This window comes from Psammomys obesus, unplaced genomic scaffold (assembly GCF_907164565.1).
Source record: "Psammomys obesus unplaced genomic scaffold, mPsaObe1.curated_primary_1811, whole genome shotgun sequence".
Taxonomy (NCBI): domain Eukaryota; kingdom Metazoa; phylum Chordata; class Mammalia; order Rodentia; family Muridae; genus Psammomys; species Psammomys obesus.
In genome coordinates, this window is record NW_026596134.1 from 9,560,330 (window position 1) to 9,583,046 (window position 22,717).

Genomic DNA, 22,717 nt, shown 5'->3' on the forward strand with positions numbered 1-22,717 from the left:
TGAGGAGAACATCTACTTTCTCTATGAACCACTGTAGTGTCCTCAGGCCATCTTCCACGTGAACAAGGGACTCTCCTGTAAAATCGAGACTGACTACAGGCTGGACAGGATGAAGGCACATCCAATCCCTCCTGGTGGTCATCTGGCCATGGTCCCAGCCAGGCTTCTGCTGTTATCTCAGTTGAGGACCCTGGGTCCTCAGGGAAAAGCATCCTCAAATGGAGACTTAGCTTCCTGTGGCGCTGCTAAGGGTGCCTACATGCTGGGGGCAGCAGCTCCTTCTGCTTCAGATGACCGGGTTCCAGTCTCACCTCTATTCTTTTCTTCCCCACAGCATGGCCTTGGGCAAATTCCTTAAACTCCTTGGGCCTATCTCCTCTTCTAAAAGGTGGGTATTGAGGTGCCCACCCTGGCAGCTTGTAGGAATAACTACAGATTCCCAACTACCTGCCCAGAAGCAGCATCATGAAAAACGCTGCTTTCTCTTCATTCACTTTCTTCTTTTTTGTTAATTTTTTTTTTATTATGTGTATGAGTGTTTTTGCTTACATGCATGTCTGTGTACCATGCGCTTGCCTGGTGACTCCAGAGGTCAGACAGGGCCATCAGAGCCCATGAACTGGAGTTACAGACGGTTGTTGATGTCCATGTGGATTCTGGGAACCGAAACCCTGATCCCTACAGGAGCAGCAACTGCTGTCTCTTCAGCTCACATTTCTTTAGTTAGCATACAGAGTAACAGGTCTCATTGTGGCATTTTCATATCCTTTGTTTCGGCTGATCCTTCCCAACTCCCACTCCTTTCCTCTCCCCCACTTTACATCTTCACTCCCAGTATCCCCCTTTCTATAGGTGCTCTATTACCCTCCCTCACCTCAACTCCCCCTTTTCCTCTCAGGGACCCCTTTCTAACTTGCAGGACCCTACAAACAGTCATCCCACATAAATACAAGATACATAAAATTTGAAGCTATGGTGGTCCACTCCTTTAAGCCCAGTACTTGAGAAGAAGAGAGAGGCAGATATCTTTGAGTTCAAGGCCAGCCTGATCTACAAAGTGAGTCCAGGATGGCCAAGGCTACCCTGTCTCAATATGAATAAATCAAAAATAAATAAACAAACAAAAATGAGAAGCTAAGACATATGAGAGAGAATACAGTGTTTGCCGCTTTGAATCTTAGTAATTTCACAGCTCTATTTTCCTGCAAAATTTTATAATTTAATATTTTTGTGACTGAAACTCCATTCTCTATATGCTACATTTTCTTTATCCATTCATTCTTTGCTGATCATCTCAGCTGATTTCCATTTCCTTGCTATTGTGAAGAGTGCAGCAATAAACACATGTGTAAGTGCCTCTCTGGGGCCAGTGTGATGGTTCAGTCTGTTGAAGTATTTGCTGCCAAGCCTGGCAACTTGAGTTCAATCCTTGGGATCCAAGGGTGAAAGGAGAGGACCAACTCCCACAAGCCGTCTTCTCACCTCTCCCTGGGCATTGTGCTATGAAATGTGTTCCCTCCCCCAGTTAAAAAAAATCAATTAAAAAAGTGTTTTAAAATGTATCTCTGTGGTACGATATACAGCTAGTCATATAACTGCTGTTTTCAGTGAGATATATGGCCTCAAAAATTAAGGCGGAGAGCAATAGAAGAAAATTACTGATGTCAAGTTCAGGTCTCCAAATGCATCCATGCACAATTAAATGTGTCCACACACCCACATTACACACACACACACACACACACACACACACACACACACACACACACACGTGCGCACATGAGTTTTGAGACAGCAACAACTAAGCTGAAACCCTTTAAAGTGTGTGGTGGAACACGGTGAGATGACAGTTCTCCCTAGGAGAGGGTGGGGCCATCTTTGTTTTATTCATTTCCAATCACTGCAATTAAAAGTTCCAACTTCTCATCCTTTTTTTAAAGTTTATTTTTTTTCTCAATATGCAAATAGAAATGGTTTCCAATGGCTCTTATTCCAGTGTAATTCTTTCAAAAAAAAATACATGTGTGTCTCTGAAAACATGGATGAAGATATATCGGGAAGGATCACTTGTGCTTGTTTATTGTATTGACGTGTATATGGTTTTGATATATTGTATCACAATACTGACGGCTAGGTTTCTTATAAAGGTTTAGTTTCATATATTACTCTAGAGCGTTTTTCTCCACAATAAAAAGTTAACTCATGCCAGTGTTTAGGAACCAATTAAGATCAATTCATTCAAATTTAATGACAGTTTTATTAAACTAAGAATCTCATATCACAGAGCATTCACAGTGCAGGAGGTCACAGTCTTTGAAAAAATAAATAGCGGCATAAATATATTTGTTATTTACAGCTTTCCAACCCCTGGCTCCTGCTCTGCCTGTTAAAGATGGAAGATGGTGGTGCTTCTTGTGGGCACTCGGTAGTGTAGGGATGGCCTCAGAAGTTCTGGGTTCCGAGTGTTTTTAAGGAGGCTCTTTCAAAATTCAAGACTCCTCTGTCTCCATCTGCCTGAAACTTGATACATCAAGGCTGTGTTGAGAAAAGGTCCAACCCCCCTGAGGAAACTGTCCAGCCTGGCCCTTGGCATCTTGGATGTTCCCGCTCTCCTCATGCCCAGCTTTGCCTTGGCAGTCCTACCTTGCCCGAAGGTCTGGCGCAGCTGGCTGGCAGCCTTCTGTGGCCTCCATGTAATCAAAGCTGCCTTTGTGTCAGGCATCAGGAAGGACTTTGGAGACACGGCGGGGCGTGGGTGGGGTGGGGTGGGGTGGGGGAGTGGGTGAATGCCCTGAATGGCACATCCATCCTCACAGACTAGCAGCCAACCCCTCACAGACTGGGGATCCCCAAAAGTCAGCCATAGTGGCTCAGTCTTTGGCTTTGTCCGCCGGGTCCCCAAGTGAACCTGGTGCAGGTCAGATGGAAGATGTCACGGGGTCCACAGTTTAGAGGGGTAGCGGCTTAGGTCGAGGCAGGACACCCAGCAGCCAGAACCCACCCTCAGCGCACTCTACTTGAGGAACAGGGTGACCTTGTCTCATGTTTTTCTGTCATGTTCAGAAGGAGGAAAGGCCGCCTTTTGGAAGAGGATTGTGTTTCCTCTGGAATGGACACCCAAACTTCCCTGTTGGGAATTCTAGAGTAATGAGGGGTGAGTGTCATCTTGGACCCTTCCTTAGTACACAGAAGCTGATCACACCAAACCAAAAGCCACATGGACAGTTCTATTAATAGCTAACAACAGCAACAACAAACAGACTTGTTTTCTAAGGGTGGGATAGGGAAAGCCCGTATCCTCTCCAGGATTAAGGATTTTCTCGAACTCGTGCATGGAAAAGCCCCAACCAGCATGGTGCCTAAGTAGCCACTGCTTGACTAACGGCAGTACTATGGGAAGAGGTGTGGGTCATGCTGCCATCCATCCTGGGGCTTTTTAGCAAGGAGTAGGCAAGTCCCAGCTCTGTAAATGTAACGGGGAGAAAAGCCACAGAGCCACAGCCTTGACCGTCTCAGAAGCAGACTGTTTCCAGCTCTTAGATGCTTTCCTGAGCCGCCCCCAGGTGTACACCAGGACAGAAAAGAGGAGACTTGACCTCAGCCCCTGCTTAGGCAGTGGGAGGAAGTTATACAGCTTGGTCAACTGGACAGGGAGCCGTAGGGTAGATTAGAAACACAGGGTGAGAGGTACCCCAAAGTGGAGCCCTGACTCCCTAGCAGGGCCTGTGTGGGTGTGGGGGGGTATTGGAGGACTCAGCAGAGGGGCACGGAAACTGAAAAGCTCGAATGTTTAACCCCTCCATAAGCTAACCAAAGCTCCTAGACCGCTCAGCTGGCTTCCCTAAAATGATAGCCCATCCTGGTGGGAAAGGTGGGGAGAAGTACCCCTCTCCCCAGCTGCATGAAGGCATGCGTTTGCATTTATTGGGTGACATGGTGACAAAGGTACATTGTCCCAAGAAGCACCTACCAGGTTAGGCTGCTTTTATCAGAAAGTAACCATCAGGAGTGTCCAACAGACCGCCTATGGGCCACATTAAATTGTAAACTTACTTAAAACATTATGAGTTTTTTTTGGGGGGGAATACATAATATATATACATACATATGTATATATATATATATTTGTGTACTATATATACAGACATTATATATATTTATATATATATATACACATACACACACATTTGGTAAAGTGATTGCATGGTTCATGTATGTGAACTTTGTGGATGACCTGGCTCAGAGAATCCAAACATTGGACACCCCTGCTGGCTGTGCCCTGGGAACATGCCTTTGCTAGCAAGGTTGGAAGAGAGCTAGCTGTGTTTCACAGAGGCCCCTCTTCTCTGCTGTTTGGGTAGAGCCCATGAAAATCTCTCTCCTGTGCCCACATAACCGACAATGGGAAGAGTTTCCCAGAAAAACAGGAAAAGCCCCGCCTCTAGACTTTGAGGAAGCCTCGTGGGGTATGACCCTTGACGGGCTCATGGGACGTGACAAGCTGCAGAGACCAGAGGACCAAGGCCAAGCGTTCACACATGGAGAAAGCAGGTGTCCTTTGAGTGACTCCATGTGGTGAAAAGAGGGAGCTGGGCTCAGGGGGCAGGGCTTTAGGTAGTCAGCTGGCAGGAATCAGGACTTACTGTCACTCAAGAGTTAGCCAGAGAGTGTTTTCAAATTCTCCCAGTGGTTTCTGTGGACACAACATGGCATCCGAGCCATCCCCAGGTGTTCTGGGCACATCTGCTCCCTGCCCCCAGAGGAGGATGGAGATTGTGTTGGGAGCCAGTCAGCATCTCTGGCAAGTATTTACAGCCTGGCTGCCGGATGCACTCTCCTAGCGATCTTAACTCTATCCAGCAAGTTCTTTGTTCCTTCAGCATCTTACCAAGAGCACAGCCGTCTTTTCCAGCCACTTAAAAAGGTAATTTACAGGGGAGGGAAAGGCAGGTGGAGAAGAGAAGACCAAGCCTTCCCTCCACCCCAGCGGCCCAGGCAGGGTTGAAATAGGTGTCATCAGCAGCTTGGTGGGTAAAAGGTGTTTGCTATTCACTGCTGACCTCCAGGAGAAACAAGCCAAGGTGGACTAGGAGGCTACTGAGCTGGTACGGGACAAGGGCAGCCCAATTTCACACCCAAAGGAGTGGAGATGCCACGGAGAGATGCCTCCTGTGCTAAGATGGCCTTCTTTCACGCTCTTCCCCAGAGGAATGGTCCAAGCTCCTCTTAGTCCCCCTTGTCTCTGTCCACAGGCTGCCCTACCTCAGTCATATAAAGGATTCAGAGAGGAGACGGACCAGGAAAGAGGCAGACATCTTCCATTAGAACACATCATTTGCTCTCATTTTTCTGCCTCTGCAGAGATAAGCTAAGCATATATATATACATACATACATACATACATACATATATATGTATATTTTTTAACTGTTGGGGTTTTTTTTTTTTTGTAGCAGAAGTAATTACACCATGCTAATTTAGCTTTAGTGATAACACAAAGAAAGTAGTCCTGTATACTAATGGAAGCATATTTTAAAAAATGAAGGCCTATATTGTCAAACAAATCTTTAAACTCACGAGGAAAAAGATTTAGTTAAAAACAGAGAACTTTTCACTTTCAAGCTATAGCTTCCTAGATATGAGAGATGCCCAAAGCCTTTGAGGATCATTGGCACATTATAGTCCAAAGAAAACTAGCAAGAGGCATGCCCCACAACATACTGAAAGTACAATTTTCAGGTTCTAATGCAGTTATGAGACACTTTATAGCTTCCAGCAGATTCCGAGGGTGGGGGAAGGCAACGGGGATGTTTTCTGAAATCTACGCAAGGACTCAGAGACTCAAACACAGTGTGGACCCTCAAAGGCTGTAGCTTGTGCCTTAATAACATCTAAAAAAAAAAAAAAAAAGATAGGGTTTGGACTTTTTCAGGAAAACGACAGGGACATCCAACAAGGACAGGTATTAGAATGTGATTTGAAAAATGTCTGGGTAAATAAAATATTCCGAGGGGGTTTTGACCCAAGAAATTAAGATTCCTATCCCCAACTCAGGGCAAAGTCACATTCATGTCACTGTGCCAGGCTGGGCAATCTGTTGCATTAGCCAAATCAGGATGGGTGATGGGTACTTTGGGCCTTGGCTCTGCTACATTCTGAAGCTAAACTGGGACCACGTGATATCAATTGCTGATGAAATGAGAATAATCCATGCCACAGAGAAGTTAGGAGTTCAAAGGGTAGACAGGAGCACTCAGAGCTAGCATGCGCCTGTGAAAAAGGTGCGCGCGCGCATGTGTGTGTGTGTGTGTGTTGTATGAGCTACTGGGGTATAGATCAATTCTGAAGCCTCTTGCAGCTGAGTTTATATTGAGGCAGCTTCAGGTTCCTTCCCCCGGGCTTAGCTATTCTTTTTAAGGGAAATTACACTGCCTTACTCTGAAGATCACTGAGTTTATTCGGATAGACCAAAAGCAAAGTCTTGACTCAGTCAAGCTACTAATACTGATGTGAACCCCGAAGAGAAGGCTGGTGATGGGAGCAAGGTCTCATCATAGTTCTGCTTAAGGGAACTTAAGGAACAGAAGCTTGAACGCTTTGTCCCCTGACATTCAGAGAGCCTTGCTACAGATTCCCCCGTGAGCCCAGACGTCCTCAGCTGCTGGGTTTACAGTAGCCACCACGGTTAAAAATCACTAAAATCCCTTCTCTCATTACCCTGGGTCATCCCCACACCTTCCACTGTGCAAAATATCTCAGTATTCAAAGTGCATCAGATCTGATAGACTTTTGCAATAGAAACATTAAAAAAATAAAAACCTCACTATATAAAATTAATTTGTGCTTTCTCATTTTCCCCAGGAATGGTTTATAGTCAGGAATCTGTTACGTGAAGATTTCAGAGCTATGAAGCAGTCAAACATTGCTTCATGCTTTCCTGTGTTTGGGTCCATCACCCATCCCTGGCCTGGCTTGCTGTAGCAGACTCTGAAGTTGAATAAACTTAGCTCTACAAACCCTAAGATATGCTTTTCACACTTGGCTTCAGCTAACCAGAGAGAGGCATCTGCCGACACTTTCCTTTTGTCATTAACCATCACTTCTGCAACTGGTTGGACATATAAACAATTGTGTCTTTCAGTGGGGGTGGTTTTGAGAGCAGAGCATTAGCAGACAAGTTACAAACCTGACAGGACAGGGCATGGCCTCCTAAGGTCTGACATGTGTAGCTATGACTACATTTCCCCCTGTGTCTCTTGAGTTAGCACCTGTTTCTGTGTAGTCTTCCACCTTTTTCTATATTCCAAACCAAATTGTCTTGGAGCCAGCATGGGATGACACACAGAGGATTCATTTTTCTCCAAGGGTAACCTTTTTTGGTCCCTGTCAATGATCCTTTTGTGTGGAATGATATTCTTCAAGTATGATGATCTATATGTGATGTTTTATTTTTAATATTTCATTGCTCATTTGTTTTGAATGTGTCAATAAAAAAAAGGATAACAGTATTTGCTTGCTTTCTCTCTCTCCTACTGGGAAATCATGTTTCCACTCTTCCTATTTTTTCCTATAACTGCAGTGCTCTCAAGCTCCTGCAGGTTGACACCTTGACTCTTTCACATTTCCAGTGTTTCCAGCAGAGTTGATGCTCATGTTAACACAATCTGCCTTCTCCAGGCCCAGAGGTGATACTGGCCATCCTACTTTGCACTCATCTAGGCTACCTCCTGTTCACTGACTGACTCACTTCCGAGACTGCCCATGTAACAGAAATACAAACAGCACCCTGAAGTCCTTTTGCCTAAAGTGTGCAAGAGAGAAGAGACACAACGCATCTCTGAAGCTGGCAGCCAAGAGTCTGTGGAGCTGCTCAGACAATGGCTGGACCCTGCCGTGCAGGGACGGATGCCTAGCAGCCTGGACCATGATCAGACAAAGCCCAGGGTGGCCCTTCCTTCCAGCTCATGAAAGAATTGACAGCTGCTGCCAAGGCGGGAGAGACCTGTGTGGAGAAGGAGAGAGAGAGGACGCCAGCGTCATGGTGGCCGCAGCAGTTTCCCGGGCAGCAGCTCAGCTTTAGTCGTCTTCTCTGCACATGGGCAAGTTGACGAAGGTGAAGACATTAAACTCTATCATTATGGAGAAGCACAGGAAGATGGCATAGAGGACCAACACGTAGATGCCCAGCTTCCGGTCCAGGCGCCATTTGTTGAGGTGGATGCCAAGGACCTGGGAGGAGATGGAGGGGGTGGATAGGGAGAGAGCTAGGCTTGGTGGGCTGAGAGACCCAAAGGCTTTTTTTTTTTTCTTTACCAAGCAATAACACCTTGGAGTCCAGAACTTTCTATTAAATGTAGACAAGATTCTGGTCCAGTTGAGACTAGACTGTGAGACTTGTCCCATGACACGGTCAGATCGCAGTGGCCACTCTCATGGACTGGCCCTCTCCTAGGAGATAGGCTACTTCCTCAGAGTGCAGCATGTTCCTTCTCTAAGGAAACCAGATCTTCCCCTTTGCCTTAGAACTTGGCACCATAATCGTTTCTCTTTAGCAGATTTCCCAGGCTCATTTGAACCATTCTGGGTAAACTTCTGCTTGGGCCCCCTTTTTTTTGTGCATATGTTAGGGCAACAAGCTCCCCCAACCCCTGCCAACTGCCCTCACTCTCATCCCTGAATCAAAGCATCCCTGGGCTGGACCATAGCTATTTCCTTGAGCACAGAGCATTGTAAAGACAGAGAAACCTGGCTTCAAACCACAATTTTGTCTAACTCCCGAGCCATGATTTCTTCTGCAAAATGAGGATAATGGTGCCTTCCTCATCAGGGGTGGCGAGGCTTGAATAAAATACCATAGGTATAAAATGCACAGCACAGGTCTATGCACAAGAGTGGGGAGGACCTCACTGTCATTTCATGTTGTCCCAAGGACTGCCATGTCCCCATTTGTCAGCTCAGCAGGTGAGGAGAGTTTCTCTCTCACTGGTCTCGTCAGAGAGGGATGAAATGTAACCACCTAACACGACAGCCCTAGCGATATATTCGTGTGTGTGTGCACATGTGTGGGTGCACAGACACATGTATGTGTGTATATGTGGAGGCCGGAGGACACTCATGGCTGCCACTCCTCAAACATTATTTACCTTCTTTTGGAGGTAGAGTCTCTCACTGAACCTGGAACATTCTAATCTGGCTTGCTTGGGTGGCCAGCCCCTGAGGACCTGCCTGGCCCTGCTTTCCCTGCACTGGAATTACAAGTGTGTCTCATTATGACCCCTTCTTTTAAGTATGTGGGTTCTGGGACTCAAACTCAGGCCCTTGGTCTGGCCCTAACCGACCAAGCTCATCTCCCAGGTCCCTGGGTCACATCTCATTTGCTTAGGATGACGTACTACGGTGGCTGAAGTTGATCTCAGTAAAAAGAAATAGATTTTGGGTTATCTCTGAATAGATAAATGTCCTCGGCTGTGCCCTCACCGTAGTGGGCAAGTAATAGCGAGGCGTGCACAGCCAGGCTGAACTGAATGAAAGTGTACAGCGAAGCAGTAAAAACTCACAGTGAGAGCGACGGAGCCCAGCAGCAGCACCACGGAATAGACCAGACCCCGGCTGTTGATCTTAACCTGGAAAGTGAAGCACACAGGCCACAAATCTCTGAGTTGCTCCGCCAGTCTATTCCAGAAGCCCCGCCTTCTCCCCTTTGGGGAACACAGGGATCCCGCTGATGAGCATGCAGGAACGGCCAGGACCTCGTAACAAAGAGGAAGGCACGGGCGCAAGTCTGCACTTGGTTCATCAGGAAGTGGCCCAGGATGGGGACAGGTGCTAGTGGGTTTGGGCAAGAGGAAGAGATGCCGACAAGCATGTAGCAACCATGGGCTGCCTCCTGCAGACGTGACGAGGCTGTTCTGGAAGCCATCAAAGAAAGTGGCTGCTAAGGATAAAAGGGGAGCTCATGTCCCCGGACTCCAAGCTGGCACTGGGTGGGTATTATCCCTTCCTCTGAAATATACCTATGTCCTTCTTTAGGAAGTCGCAGGACTTACAGTGGATCCATAATTAATAACCATGGTCTGCAGGCCCCACGGGATGCCAAGTCCCACGAGGATGTCAAACACATTGCTGCCGATGGTGTTAGAGACTGCCATGTCTCCAAGTCCTAGGGGATAAGCAACACATGCCTTCCATCAGGAGATGGCTTCAAGGAGCCCTCATCCCTCTCCAAACTCCTCTATCAGGGCCGTTAGAGGGATGAGGAGTTCTTCATGGACCCTCAATTTTCTGTGAGATCTAAGATCCCCTCTTTTCATGAGACCTAAAGGGCCCTTCTGTAGGTTAAAGCCATATTTGGAAGTTCTAACCCCAGTGCTTCAGATGTGACCTTATTTGGAGGCAATGGGTTATGATGAAGGCCTTAGGCAGAGCTTTGGTCCAGCCAGCCTGGTAGAGCTGGGAGAGGAAGAGGATTCTCCCTCACAGCTACAAAGGCCACAGCTCTACCCACACCTTGGCCTCCACTTTCCAGGCTTTAGAAATCTGAGAAGTAAATACCCACCTAGTCTAGCAAAAGAACACAGGCTCCCTCCTATCAGGTTTGTTAGCTGCCATTCTCAAGGGCCTTCCCTCAGCTCTGCCTCATTTAGTTCTCCCAGCTCTGCTGGGTTTGGGTGGGACCACCACTCTCACATGGCAGGTCTGCAAGGGTTAACACTTTGCTAGAGGCTCGGTCTCAGGAAGCTAGTGCAGCACCCTTTCCACCAGGTCATGATGAATATTTGTGCCTAGACAGTAGCATCCGGGACCTTATCTGGGACCACAGGGCCTAAAATCACACATTCTGGAGGTTTCCACAGGGCAGGCTCTCTCTTTCCAATCAGAGGCCATTGCTCCCCTTCCTGCCCCACTGTCCCAAGATCCTGTTGGTCATACAGCCGAGGCACTTCCTCTCTTGAGGAATTAGAACAACTTTTAAGAAAAGACTCGTGTTGGCTGAATGCTGACGTTGTGTCTTGGCACCCACAAACGTGGGCAGAAGGAACAAGCCTGCAACACGAATGTCTAAAAACATAACATCACTTTGGCAGCTGTGACATTCATCAGCAAGTCCATCCAGCACCCAGGGAGTCTCCTCACCACCCTTGGGTGTGCCAGGCCACTCCTTCATTCTCCCTGCTAGCCTCTGAGGACCTGCAGTACATGCCTCTCCCTCCCCAGTCAGGATCTTGGCAGCTTAGGGCCCTGAGGGTCTGGATCTATTGGGAGTGCCCCCGTCAATACTGGCCAGGCTACTCTTCAGTCTGTAGGGAGCCTGTAGGGAGGCCTGGTGTAGAAGCCCCTGTCAGAGCACCTCTGCGATCTCTTGCTTCACACGGCTGACTCTGAACGGGTCTCCGGACCCCAAGCCATGTCGACTGGGTTCTGTCGATCACGTCACCTTACGACAGCTTTGCACCCCAAGCCTTGGCCACAATCACATTTCTTCCATTGTAGCTCCTGGGAGACGGCGTCCTACTATAGAACCCTTTGTCCCTCGTTCCTAAATCAGACCCTTCACTGAACCGACTGGGACCACCCAAACTCCGAAGCATCTAGTACTGCAATACTTCCTGCCACCCAGTGTCTAAACCAAGCACCCTTTTGCCTTGTTGTCTTTCCCCAGTGCCCGCCTAGGGGTGACTTCAGCACCTAAGTGCTGTGGAGTACAAGAGACTGACTTTCCTCAGGTTCATGTGACTGAATTTCCTCAAGTCCCTGCCCCCTCCTCCCCACATTTAGCTTTCTTATCACTCACTGTAGGGTCTCCACCCTGCCTCCAACTCATGCCCACCCAGAGCCTCTGACTGCCACCAAATTTAGGATTTTTATAGATGCCAGTAAATAAAGTTACACAGAAGTCAGTGGGCTCTCAGCCAGAGGCAGCTGTTCTCATAAGGAGCATGCCTGCAGAAACACAGAGCCTCTAACACAGAAACAGAGCCTGCAGGGGCACAGCTACTGAGGAAGCCTGAGAGCTGCAGTTTGCACGGGGAGTCAAGTGGGCCCTTCCCACAGAGTGAAAAGTGAGTAGGTCCCACAGGCACAAAGGCTCCAGGTTTCAGGGAAGTTCAGTTGTGTTGAGCTGCCCTAGGAAGCAAACATACTAATGTCAAAGGTCACCCAATTAACTTCCCTTCCCCTCAGCTCCCGGCGGCCTCTAATGCTCTCTGCCAGGCACCTGGCTGACTACCACCCAACAGGGTCTCACACTGCGGCTCTTCACGTCATCTTCTTGGTTTTTGCATCTCTTGCAGAGACGTGCCTTTCTTTCTAGAGCCAACTTTTCTCCCTGGCTTGCCCTCTTCTCTAGTCTCCTGAGGTAATTCTTGCTTTTCTGCCTTTTCCTCTCATGGACTTTCAAACTCTTGCCTATCAAGAACAACGGCTCTAGCCCACTCCGGGATACTGTCTCCTTGGTAGAGAGGAGCAGAGAATGAAAGGCCAGACTTAGCAGCTCTTTGGTTTTGCCATCAAGGACTGACTGTGGAGTCGCTCTCCATCTTGTTCAACCTGGGTTGCCTCATAAACCCCAAAGAAAACCCATATACAAAGTGAAACACTTCACATCTAGAATTCGGAAGAACAGAAAGAGCCGGTGTCTAGGATTCCCATGACGCCTGCAAGAGACAGACATGGCTCTCATTTGCTGAGACCTAAAGCTAAGATGTTCCCAGCAGGCTCCTGTTCTGAAGACTTGTTCCTCAGATGGTGGCACTATCTGGGGGCACTGTGGAGCTGCCGGAAGTGGACTCTAACTTGTGGAAGTAGGTCGCTGGTTCCGGACCCTGAACGCTCACTACCACCCATGCCTGGTGCTGCGCTGAACCCTGCAGTCCTGGCTGACCCCTGCAGTCCCAGCTATGATAGGCTAAGCTCTCTGGAAACCACGAGCAAAGATAAAGCATTCTTCCCTGAGATTATTTTTGTTGAGTAATTTGGCTGCAGCAGCACAAAAGAAACGGACACATATAATCAGCCCACTGGCTGTATGACTTCTAGGCTGAGGCCCTTTCCCATCTCATATGGCAACCCCGGGACATGTCCCCTTTAAGACAACCACATAGAAAAACACAGAAAGATCTAGGGGGGGTCCATCTTAGTATTTATTGTAGTGTGGCTTTTTTCCTGGGCATACCACAACCATCACATCTCCATCCTGGAGCATAGATAACTCCGGCCCTGTAGTCATAACAATGAACCGAGGAGAACGAGACAGTGACAGTTGGGCCAACAGAGAAGGCAATGGGGTTGACTTCCCTAGCAGGAGAGAGATGAGGATCATCAGACCTTCGCCTGGTAATCTACCCACCACTCCCTCCTGCCTCCTGGTTGCACAAGGCCTATTGGCTCCAGCATCCCCACCAGGGCAAGTGCAGCTGAGATGCAGGAGAGAGTGGTGGGTACATTCCATGGATGTCATCATCCATGGTGACGTGGGCCTTTACGGTATGCAGCTGTTTGGGGGTTACCCATGTTCCTGTAGGTTTCCCCTCCCTTACCCACACTCTGTAAACTCTCTGGCTCCCCAAGCTAGCCTTGGATAGAACCATTTCTTTCCTCTGTCATCAGTGCCCTGTATGGGGTGGATAGATATTTGCCCATGACTTTCCAGAACAGTGACACAGCAAGAGCAGTCTCTCCGCAAGGGAATCTAACAAAGGACAAATTCTGGATGCTACCGTCTCCTTCTGGGCAGGGCTTGATATCTGTCAGTCAGAAGGGCCATAACCTGGCCAGCGGAGGCAGGGGAGTTTGCCGGGGGACGGGGAGTAGTTCAGGGATAAGGCTCAATCCATACCTTGCCTTGCCACAATCAAGCTGGCCATGCAGTCTGGAACGCTTGTGCCTGCCGCCAGGAAGGTGATGCCCATGATGACATCGGGAATGCCCAGCGTGTATCCGATAATAGTCACCTGCAGAAGAGGCCAGAGTCAGGAATCAGGGTGAACTCCAAGTGCAGCAGCCCTGGAACCCCCCCTACCCTGCGAGCACCTAAATTCATGTGATACTGTTGTAGTCAGGAGAAAATAAAAAATCTGGAATATGGTTTATTTTTGGAGATTTTTTTTTTTTTTTTTTTTTTTTTTGGAGGTGGGTTCCATGTGGCTCAGGCTGGCCTTGCACTTGCTGTGTAGCTAAGGGTGACCTTGAACTTTGAGTCTTCCGGCCTCCATCTACCTTCTCAATGCTGGGATTCCGTGTGGGCAGTGGTGCGCCTGGTTTATGTGGTGCTGGGATTGGAGCCAGGGCTTTATCCATGCCAGCTAAGCACTCTACCAATGGAACCACAACCCCAGCCCCTTAAGGAAAATAAAAGTTAAGATAAGATAAGGTCTGACTGTATAGTCTTGGCTAGCCTGGAACTATGTAGACCAGGCTAGCCTCAAACTCAAACAGATTCTCCCGTCTCTGCCTCCCCACTGCTGGAAGGAAATCTTTTGTATGCCCCCTCCCAAACCCCCATAATGTAGTATCTGCTTATTGCCCTAAAACTTTTTTTTTAAGATTTGTTTTTCATCTTATTTATTTTTTATGTGTATGAGAGTTTTGCGTGCATGAATGCCTGTTCATCACGTGCACAGGGAACCCAAGGAAGCCAGAAGCAGCATCCGATCCCCTGGAACTGGAGATGCAGATGCCTGTGAGCTGCCACGTGGGCGATGGTAACCGAACCCAGGTCTTCTGGAAGAGCAGCCCGTGCTCTTATCCACTGAGCTCGCTCTCCAGCCCTGCATTATACTTTTTTTTTTTTTTTTTTTTTAGATAAAATTAAATAAAAAGAACAGTTAACCACCATTTTTAAAGAGCCATCAGCAACCACTATTAACACGTTATATCTGCCAGCCGGCCTCAAACTTGAGAACATGGAAAACACCTTGGAGGGCTTATTAGAACCAGACCACCAAGTCTCACCCCGGAGTCTCAGCACGAGGCCTGGCAACGTACATTCCCAGGTGGTTAGTACACTGAAGCTGCTGCTCTGGAAACCACATTTGAAAACATCTGTGCAGCCTTGATCTTGTTGTGTGTGTGTGTGTGTGTGTGTGTGTGTGTGTGTGTGTGTGTTAGGACTATGCGTTTTGTAACTGTTTGTTTCATGTAATAATATGCCACGAATACCTCTCCACTTTCAACTCTCACCCAAATGTATTTTAATCTGGCCCCTGACTTCACTGCATAGCCCGTGCGTTCTAACAGATCTCCCCGCTAATGGATATTCCGATGACTTCTTGTGGGACCTCTACCGAGGACCTAGTATTACCAGGCGCTCTACAAAGCTACCTTACCTTCATACGCTTACCTGCTCTCTTATTTACTGCCCATTGGTGAGACAGGCACTATTATTATGGCAAATGACAGTCAGAAACACCTGTTGCTCAGCATTGGCACCTGGACTCCCAGCCAAATGCTTCAGTTCTCCTCTCCTCTGTGTCTACATGCCAGTCTCCGAATTGTCATCTCTTTACTTGTTTAGCAGAAACTCCAAGATACAGACCTGATGGATCTAGGGCTTCTTAAGGAGATCCTGAAGGCAGCTACACAGGCTGCCAGTGATAATGACACTTGAGAGCTGGCTAGAGACATTAGCTGCAGAGTTGGGGCAGCCACAGAGAAAGCCCTAGAGGCATCCAGACCACCATGGTTTACCCCTTAGCTGCAATGTGTCTCTTTTTAGAGGCCATCTACAGCGGTGTCCCTCAGAACCGGTCATATCCCAGTTGTGATGGTTAGTTTTAATTGTCAACTTGGCCCAGGCTGGAGTCATCAGAAAGGAGGAAACTCAATGGAGAAAATGTCTTCATAAGATCCAGCTGTAGGGTATTTTCTTAATTAGCGATTGATAGGGGAAGGCCCCAGCCTATTATGGGTGGTGCCATCCCTGGGCTGGTGGTCCTGTTTCTATAAGAAAGCAGGCGTGCAAGCCATAAGGAACAAGCCATAAGCAGCACCCCACCATGGCCTCTGCATCAGCTCCTGCCTCCAGGTTCCTGCCCTGTTTGAGTTCCCGCCCTGACTTCCTTCAATGATGAATAGTGACTCGGAAGGATAAGCCAAATAAGCCCTTTTCTCCCCAAGTTCCCCTAGTCATGGTTTTTCACTGTAGCTACAGAAATCCTGAGGCAGCCTTAGAGTCACCCCGGAGGCTAGGATCATTGAGGGACTGTCTAGATGAGGTTGGCTTGTGGGCATGTCAGTGGGGGAGCGTTTAATTGTGTTAATGGATGTGGGAAAACCCAGCCCTCTATGGGCAGCATCATTCCCTGGGTTTGGGTCCTGAACCGTAGAAGAGTGAGGAGAGTGAGGAGAGTGAGGAGAGTGAGCCGAGCACTGAGCATTTGTGTGTTTGCTTTGATCTCTGTTCTTGAGTGTGGATGTGATGTGACCAGTTAGGTTGCTTTCTGTCCAGGTATTTTTTTTTTTTTTCATAGCCACAGAAATGAAACTATGATACCAGTTAATGGGTCTAGTCTGAGCAAATGCTACACAACTTTGGACAATCAGGCTTGCTCCTCTATGCCTCAGCTCTTTCATGGGCTCAGTAGCAGGGATGAAATACGGAAGTGTAACGTGAGTACCTGGCTGGGGTGACATGGCCATGGTGTAATGTTTCCTTCTATTTCAGTCATTTGTTTGCATTCTATGGGGACAAGAAAATGAGAGCACTCAGATCTCAGGGTTCTGAGAGCCCCAGACTAAAGGTGATTGCTTCAGCTAGTATGTGTGTGTTACAGGAACAGCTCTGAGGGAAGGACTGCAGATGAGTTTGAACACTGCCCACACTGCCCACACTGGGAGAGGGTCCAACACATTGCCAGGTACTCCCGCTCCTGAGTGGAAACGGACACACCTCATTTTCTCAGACAATACACACTGCTAACACGCTCTGGCCCTGGGAGGAGGGACACAGGGTAGGGATAAAAGAACAACTGTGCCGGCACTGTTGACCAAAGATGTCCCCACAAGCCACTAGCTGTGACAGGCAGATTTTGAATAGGTGATGCTGGACATCTTAAGGGTGGTAACTGAGCTACTGTGGAGTTGCTAGAACTGTCTCTCCTTTTTAAACTACTGAACCAAATGGCTAAGAAGTAGCAGGCTGTGGGAACAGAAGATGGGCACAATTTGTGGGTGTGCCCACACATTCCAGAGTCAGGGGTCAGGGATGTCAGATGGGCATGGCTCTCCCCTGCACTCAAACCCGGGTGCTCCAAGCCTCCAGGTGCACAGGCTTTGAACAGGAAGCAGAAGCAGAGCCCTGTTCTGAGCCTCTCTTTGTTTCTAAGTATCCTCAACTGTGCCGGAGAAAGTCTGACTGAAGGTCCCTCTACTTGACACTGTCATTTGTAAGTGATTCTTCCTAACACTTTGGAGGTGACAGCCTTAAAGGTGACAGGTTGGGGGATGAGCTGGTGGCTTCACTTCTCCCTGGGGCTCCATTAGGACATAAGGGAGGCAAGCATGGGCCACCAGAGCAGGCATATCTTAGAGACACTTAGGTGAGCTCAGAGACACTTCTTCTTTGACCCCTCTTATCCTCAAGATGCCTTGGTTTCCCCCAAACCAAGGCCATCGACACTGAAAGCCATGCCACAGATCAGACTGGCCCTGCAGGGCAGCTCTCACGACCCCATGCCAACCTGGGCTAGGACTCTGGTCTTTCAAACAAAAGCGGGATTTGTAAATAAGGTACTGAAGGTGGGAGTGTCCACCAGAGCTCAATGAACAGTACTGGTATTTTCCGTAAGGAGAGGAAAAGTTTCACAGATTCTTTAATTTGACTATCCTAATTCCCATGCCTACTCAAATACTATTTTTTTTTAACTCATCATGTTTTGGGAATATGATTTAGCAAGAAACATCATCATTCCCTTTAAAACATAAAGATTTTCATTCTACTCGGGGAAATGTGAGCTTCAGTCCTTTTAAGGTGCAGCTGTTACCATCTTTGAGAGGCGTCTTTTTCTAGGGATGTGTGTAGAAACTCTTTCAAGCTCTTCCCTCATACCAACCCAGGAAAACAAGCCCCCCACCCTTCCATGTTCCATGTGCTATTCAGATGCTAACAGCTGGGATCTCCCAACACCGGGCTGGGGAGAAGGGAAATGAGATGGTGGCTGGCTGGGGAGTAGGATGTCTTAACAACTGGCATAGTGGGCTTGAGAGGCGGTGGAGGTCATCCCAGCATCACAGAAGGGCTCGCTTTGGTTCCAGGAGTTGGGCCAGTGATTCACTTGCTCAGTTTTAATGATCTTAAGAGGTGGGTCTAGACTTCAACTCTGTTCTCTTCGGCAGGTATGCGGCTCAGTGATGGAGCACTTGCCTAGCATATGCCAGGCCCTGTGTGACTCCCGTAGCCCATCCTTCCCGCTAACCCGCATCCTTCCTCTGGGACAGTGGTTCTTAACCTGTGGGTCATGACCCTTTGGAGGGGCCAAATGACCCTTCCACAGGGGTGGCATATCAGATATCCTACATATAAGATATTTACAATACGATTCTTAACAGTGAGCAAAATTATAGTTATGAAGTAACAACAAAAATAATTTTATGGTTCGGGAGGTGTCACCACAACATGAGGAACTGTATTAAAGGTCACAGCATTACGAATGTTGAGAACCACTGCTCTAGGACAAAGGGTAAGGGGCCTTGAACCCACAGAGAATTTCTCCTGGCCCCACTGGCTATCCAGTAAAGCCCTGTTCACCTTCCCTGCTGCTGGCCTCCTTATAAGGGGGGAAAAGGAAATGACTTAATGAGGTGCATGCACCTGACAGATGAGCTTCACAGTTAACGGAATCCAGCCATATTGTAGCCAGGTCTCCTCTTGTTGCTCCTAGGCCCACAGCTGGAAACCTGCACTGGATTCCAACTCTGTCATTAGCCCCAGATATTCACACAATCATGGGCTCCCCATGTCTTAGTTTCTCTATCAGTAAAATGGGGGTGTAAAAATATTTATCCCATCGGGCTGTTATAAGGCCCAAATGGGGCTTCTATAAAATTGTCCCTGTCTGCCTGGCACACAGAAAGGGGCAGCTTTTTGACAGAGGGTCCTTGCTACCTCTCACTAATACTATTTCCTTCCTTTACCTTCTTCTGGGGACCCTAGAAATGAGCGGCCCAGCACTGGTGTTCCATTACTCTGTCCATGCTCCTAGAGCAGCCTCTTGCATTTCCCCCCTCCCAATGCCTGCTCCCGCATCAGAGGAAACAAAACATGACCTCCACTCTTGGACACACAGTGGAGCACTTTGGCACTCTTTATACCACTGTCCGATGAGAACGAAGCTGAGGTCAGCAAGGCCAGTGACCTGCCCACAGGTGCGACCGCAGCTTGGAGGACTGTGCTGGGCAGGGGCTCCTGTCACTCACCAGCCACACCATGAGGTAGGAGAACACGGCGATCCATAGCGTGGCTGTGATGAAGGTGACCATGAAGAACTTCTCCCAGCGGGGCTTGCTGCAGTTGGGGATGGTGATACACAGGAGGAAGATGAGGGGCCAGGTGAACACCCACTTAGCCTTGTCGCCTTTTGTCTCTGCAAGGGGGTGTGGGGTAGAGCAAGGGATGGGAAAGAAAGACACTGGGTTAGATGGCTGCCACTCCACTCCTGGTTTATTGTTTTCAGGTTAAACTTGGTGCAACTCCAAGCAACTGAGACCACAGAATTGTCCTCCATCATGTCACTTGGAAGTAGCAGGAGGACTCAATACTTGTTGGCTGACTAACCTGAGTCCATTGTAACCTGCAATTGGAAGGTAAGGCAAGAGCAGGGATGATACTGGTCCAGGGGAACTGGGCAGGGAGGAGGGGGGAGGAGGAAGAGGGGCAGGGGCTCTGGAATTAGACAGCCTGGAGCAATCCCATCAATTCTGCTTGTCCCTCTGAGGAGAAGGGTAGCACTAGAACAGTGACAATATAAAAATGGCCCAGGGAGTGTGGCCAGCATGGTGCTGAGCGCTTTGCGTCTTCATCTGTTCATGAGAACATTCTCTTTGTCTTGGTTGTTGCTGGAATGGTGTGATGTGGAGTGTAGCGAGCACCAGGCGTGCAGCTCAGCACATAGGAGGAGGGAGCAGGAGCTGGAAGGCACATTGAGAACTCACCTCCAAGACCCCAAAGCTGATGGGAAGCATCAGTATGTGCCTACAAGAAGGGCATGTGTTGGGGTCGACAAGATGGCCCTGTGGTCAAAGCCCTAATTTACCATACAACTGACTCCTAAAGATTGTCCTCTAGGGGCTGGAGACATAGCTCAACGGTTAAGAGCACTGGCTGTTCTTCAGGTTCAATTCCCAGGTTCAATTCCCAGCACCCACACGGCAGCTCATAAATGTCTGTAACTCAAGTTCCAGGGCCTCTGACACTCTTATATGGATGTTCATGCAGGAAAAGAACTAATGTACATAAAATAAAAATAAACAAGTTATAAAAAATTGTTCTCTCACCTCCATAAACACATGCACATCTACAATCACATATACACACACATACAACAGAAATAAAATACTTTATTATACTTATATATGTATTTCTGTATGTATTTTGTGTGGGTGAATGGGAGTTTACGTCACAGTGCTGGTGTGTGCAGGTCAGAGGACAACTTGTGGGAGTTGGTTCTTTCCTTCTACCATGTGGGTCTGGGTGGCTGAACTCAGGTCCTCAGGCTTGATAGCAAGAGCCATTGTCTTATGAGCCATCCCACTGGCCCTCAAATATTTTAAAAACGAAGTACACACATTCTTCTAAAGAACACACAGACAGTTCCCTAGAATAGACTGAGTGTGAGGCTATAAAATAAGACCCAGTGGGATTAGAAGGACTGACATCAGGCAGGGCGTGCTTCCCAACCTCAGAGGGAATGGAATTAGGACTCAATATTGGGAGGAAGGCTGGAAGATTTGCAAATATGTGGAAGTCACATAGCATAGTCCTAAGTAACTGACAGGTCAGAGAAGAAATCAGAAGGGAAATTAGGAAATGCCGGAGGAAACAGAAAACAAAATATAAAATGTCAAAACTCACAGGATGTGGTAGAGACAGTCTCAGAAGGAAACTTCTAACTGTAAATGCCTGTGCTGAAGTGGGAACCATTTAAAACCTAGGACCTCATACTCCTCCCAAGCACCCCCCCCCCCCAAAAAAAAAGGTGAGGATTATGTTCTAAGAATGCAGAAGGAAGAGTGACCTGTGGGGATCCCTGGGGCAGGGAACTAGCAGACTAGCAGAACCTGTCTCAGAAACAAGGCAGATGGCTCCTGAAAAATGATGCCTGAAGCTGACCTCTGGCCTTTACGCACATAAATGGTCATTAAGTCTATTTTAAGATGCCGAACATACAAAATAAAAAATACATACATAATATTCTTTAGTCGTTAAGAAAATAAATTAAAAATGATTTCATACCTGTATACATACTATAGCAAAAGAAAAAAAAAAACTCCAAAGATGTGGAAAAGTACAAACCCTCACATACTAGTGTCGTGAATGCAAAATGTAGTCTTCTTAGAAAGCAGTCTGACAATTCCCCCAAGAAATTCAACAGAATTGCCTCATGACTCAGGATTTTAATCCTTTGTATACACCCAAGAGAGATAAAGAAAAATGTCATAAAGACTCAAATGCTCACACGGTCTCCCCAGATGGAAACAGCTCAACTAAAGTCCAGGGAGGAAAGCATAAGCCAGATGTGGTCTGTGAGTCCAGAAGGACTGAAACACTGAGGCATGTCTCAGCAGGGAGGGGCGTGGAAATGGCTACGGCACTGAGCAAAGCCAGACACAAAAGCCACACAGTGGTAGGCTCCATCCAGATGCAACGTCTGAGAGAGGACAATCCAGATACAGAAGGAGAGCTGGATGGGAGGAGACAGGACCGGACAGAGTCTTTACTTATGAGTATTTGGGGTGATTTTTTTTTTTTATGAAAAATACTTTTTTTTTTGGAATTATATATTGATGATGGTCACACTGTTCTGGGACTATATAAGGAAAAATGTGTCATTTTGTAGCATATGAATTATATCTCAGTATTTTATAATTGCAGAGCAGGTTGGAGTTCATCAGTTTCAGAGCTGTGTATGTGCACTTTTTGCATGTGCTCTTTTTAAAAATTTTATTTTATGTGTGTTAGTGTGAAGGTGTCAGCTCTCTTAGAATTGGGGTCACAGATGGTTGTGAGCTGCCATGTGGGTACTGGGAGTTGAACCCTGGTCCTTTGGAAGAACAGACCGTGCTCTTAACCATTGAGCCATCTCTCCAGCCCTTGTATGTGCACTTTTTTATTTCCTAAATAATTATAACTGAAGTGTGTTTACTTACAAAAACAAAATAACAACAAACCAACCCAAATTGCTTACGAGGGGCAAAGAGAATGTGGTTAGCTTGAGCTAAATGCTGCAGCTGGAAAAACATCAGTCTGCTAGCGCTTCCTAAGGCGCCTCTGTGTACTGTGTGTGCTCGGCAGAGAATGGTTTCTGTCCCACCGTTTGTCCCAAATTCTAGGCTCCCCTCTTGCCAACTACATCACAACCCATCCACGCTGCCAAGGAAGGCTGACGTATTCTAAGAGTCCATGCACAGGAGAAGAATTCACTTTGGGGGAATGGGGACCCTCGCCACCTAAATACCCAGGCACGTCTCTGTAGACAGACATAAACCATGGAAGGATTCATTTCTG

General features: G+C 47.6%; 1 protein-coding gene across 2 annotated transcripts in view; it reads right to left on the reverse strand.

The window, feature by feature from the left end:
- Positions 1–7,857: 7,857 nt before the first annotated feature.
- Slc24a4 (solute carrier family 24 member 4) overlaps positions 7,858–22,717 on the reverse strand; it is a 125,380-nt gene continuing 110,520 nt past the window's right edge. For both annotated transcript variants that reach the window (XM_055593065.1, XM_055593062.1), the window contains exons 13-17: positions 19,411–19,577; positions 13,835–13,949; positions 10,047–10,159; positions 9,558–9,623; positions 7,858–8,229 (exon numbers count right to left, since the gene is read on the reverse strand). In XM_055593065.1, coding sequence (XP_055449040.1) covers positions 8,077–8,229; positions 9,558–9,623; positions 10,047–10,159; positions 13,835–13,949; positions 19,411–19,577 — 614 coding nt within the window. In that variant the 3' untranslated portion in view covers positions 7,858–8,076. The remainder of the gene's footprint in view (positions 8,230–9,557; positions 9,624–10,046; positions 10,160–13,834; positions 13,950–19,410; positions 19,578–22,717) is intronic.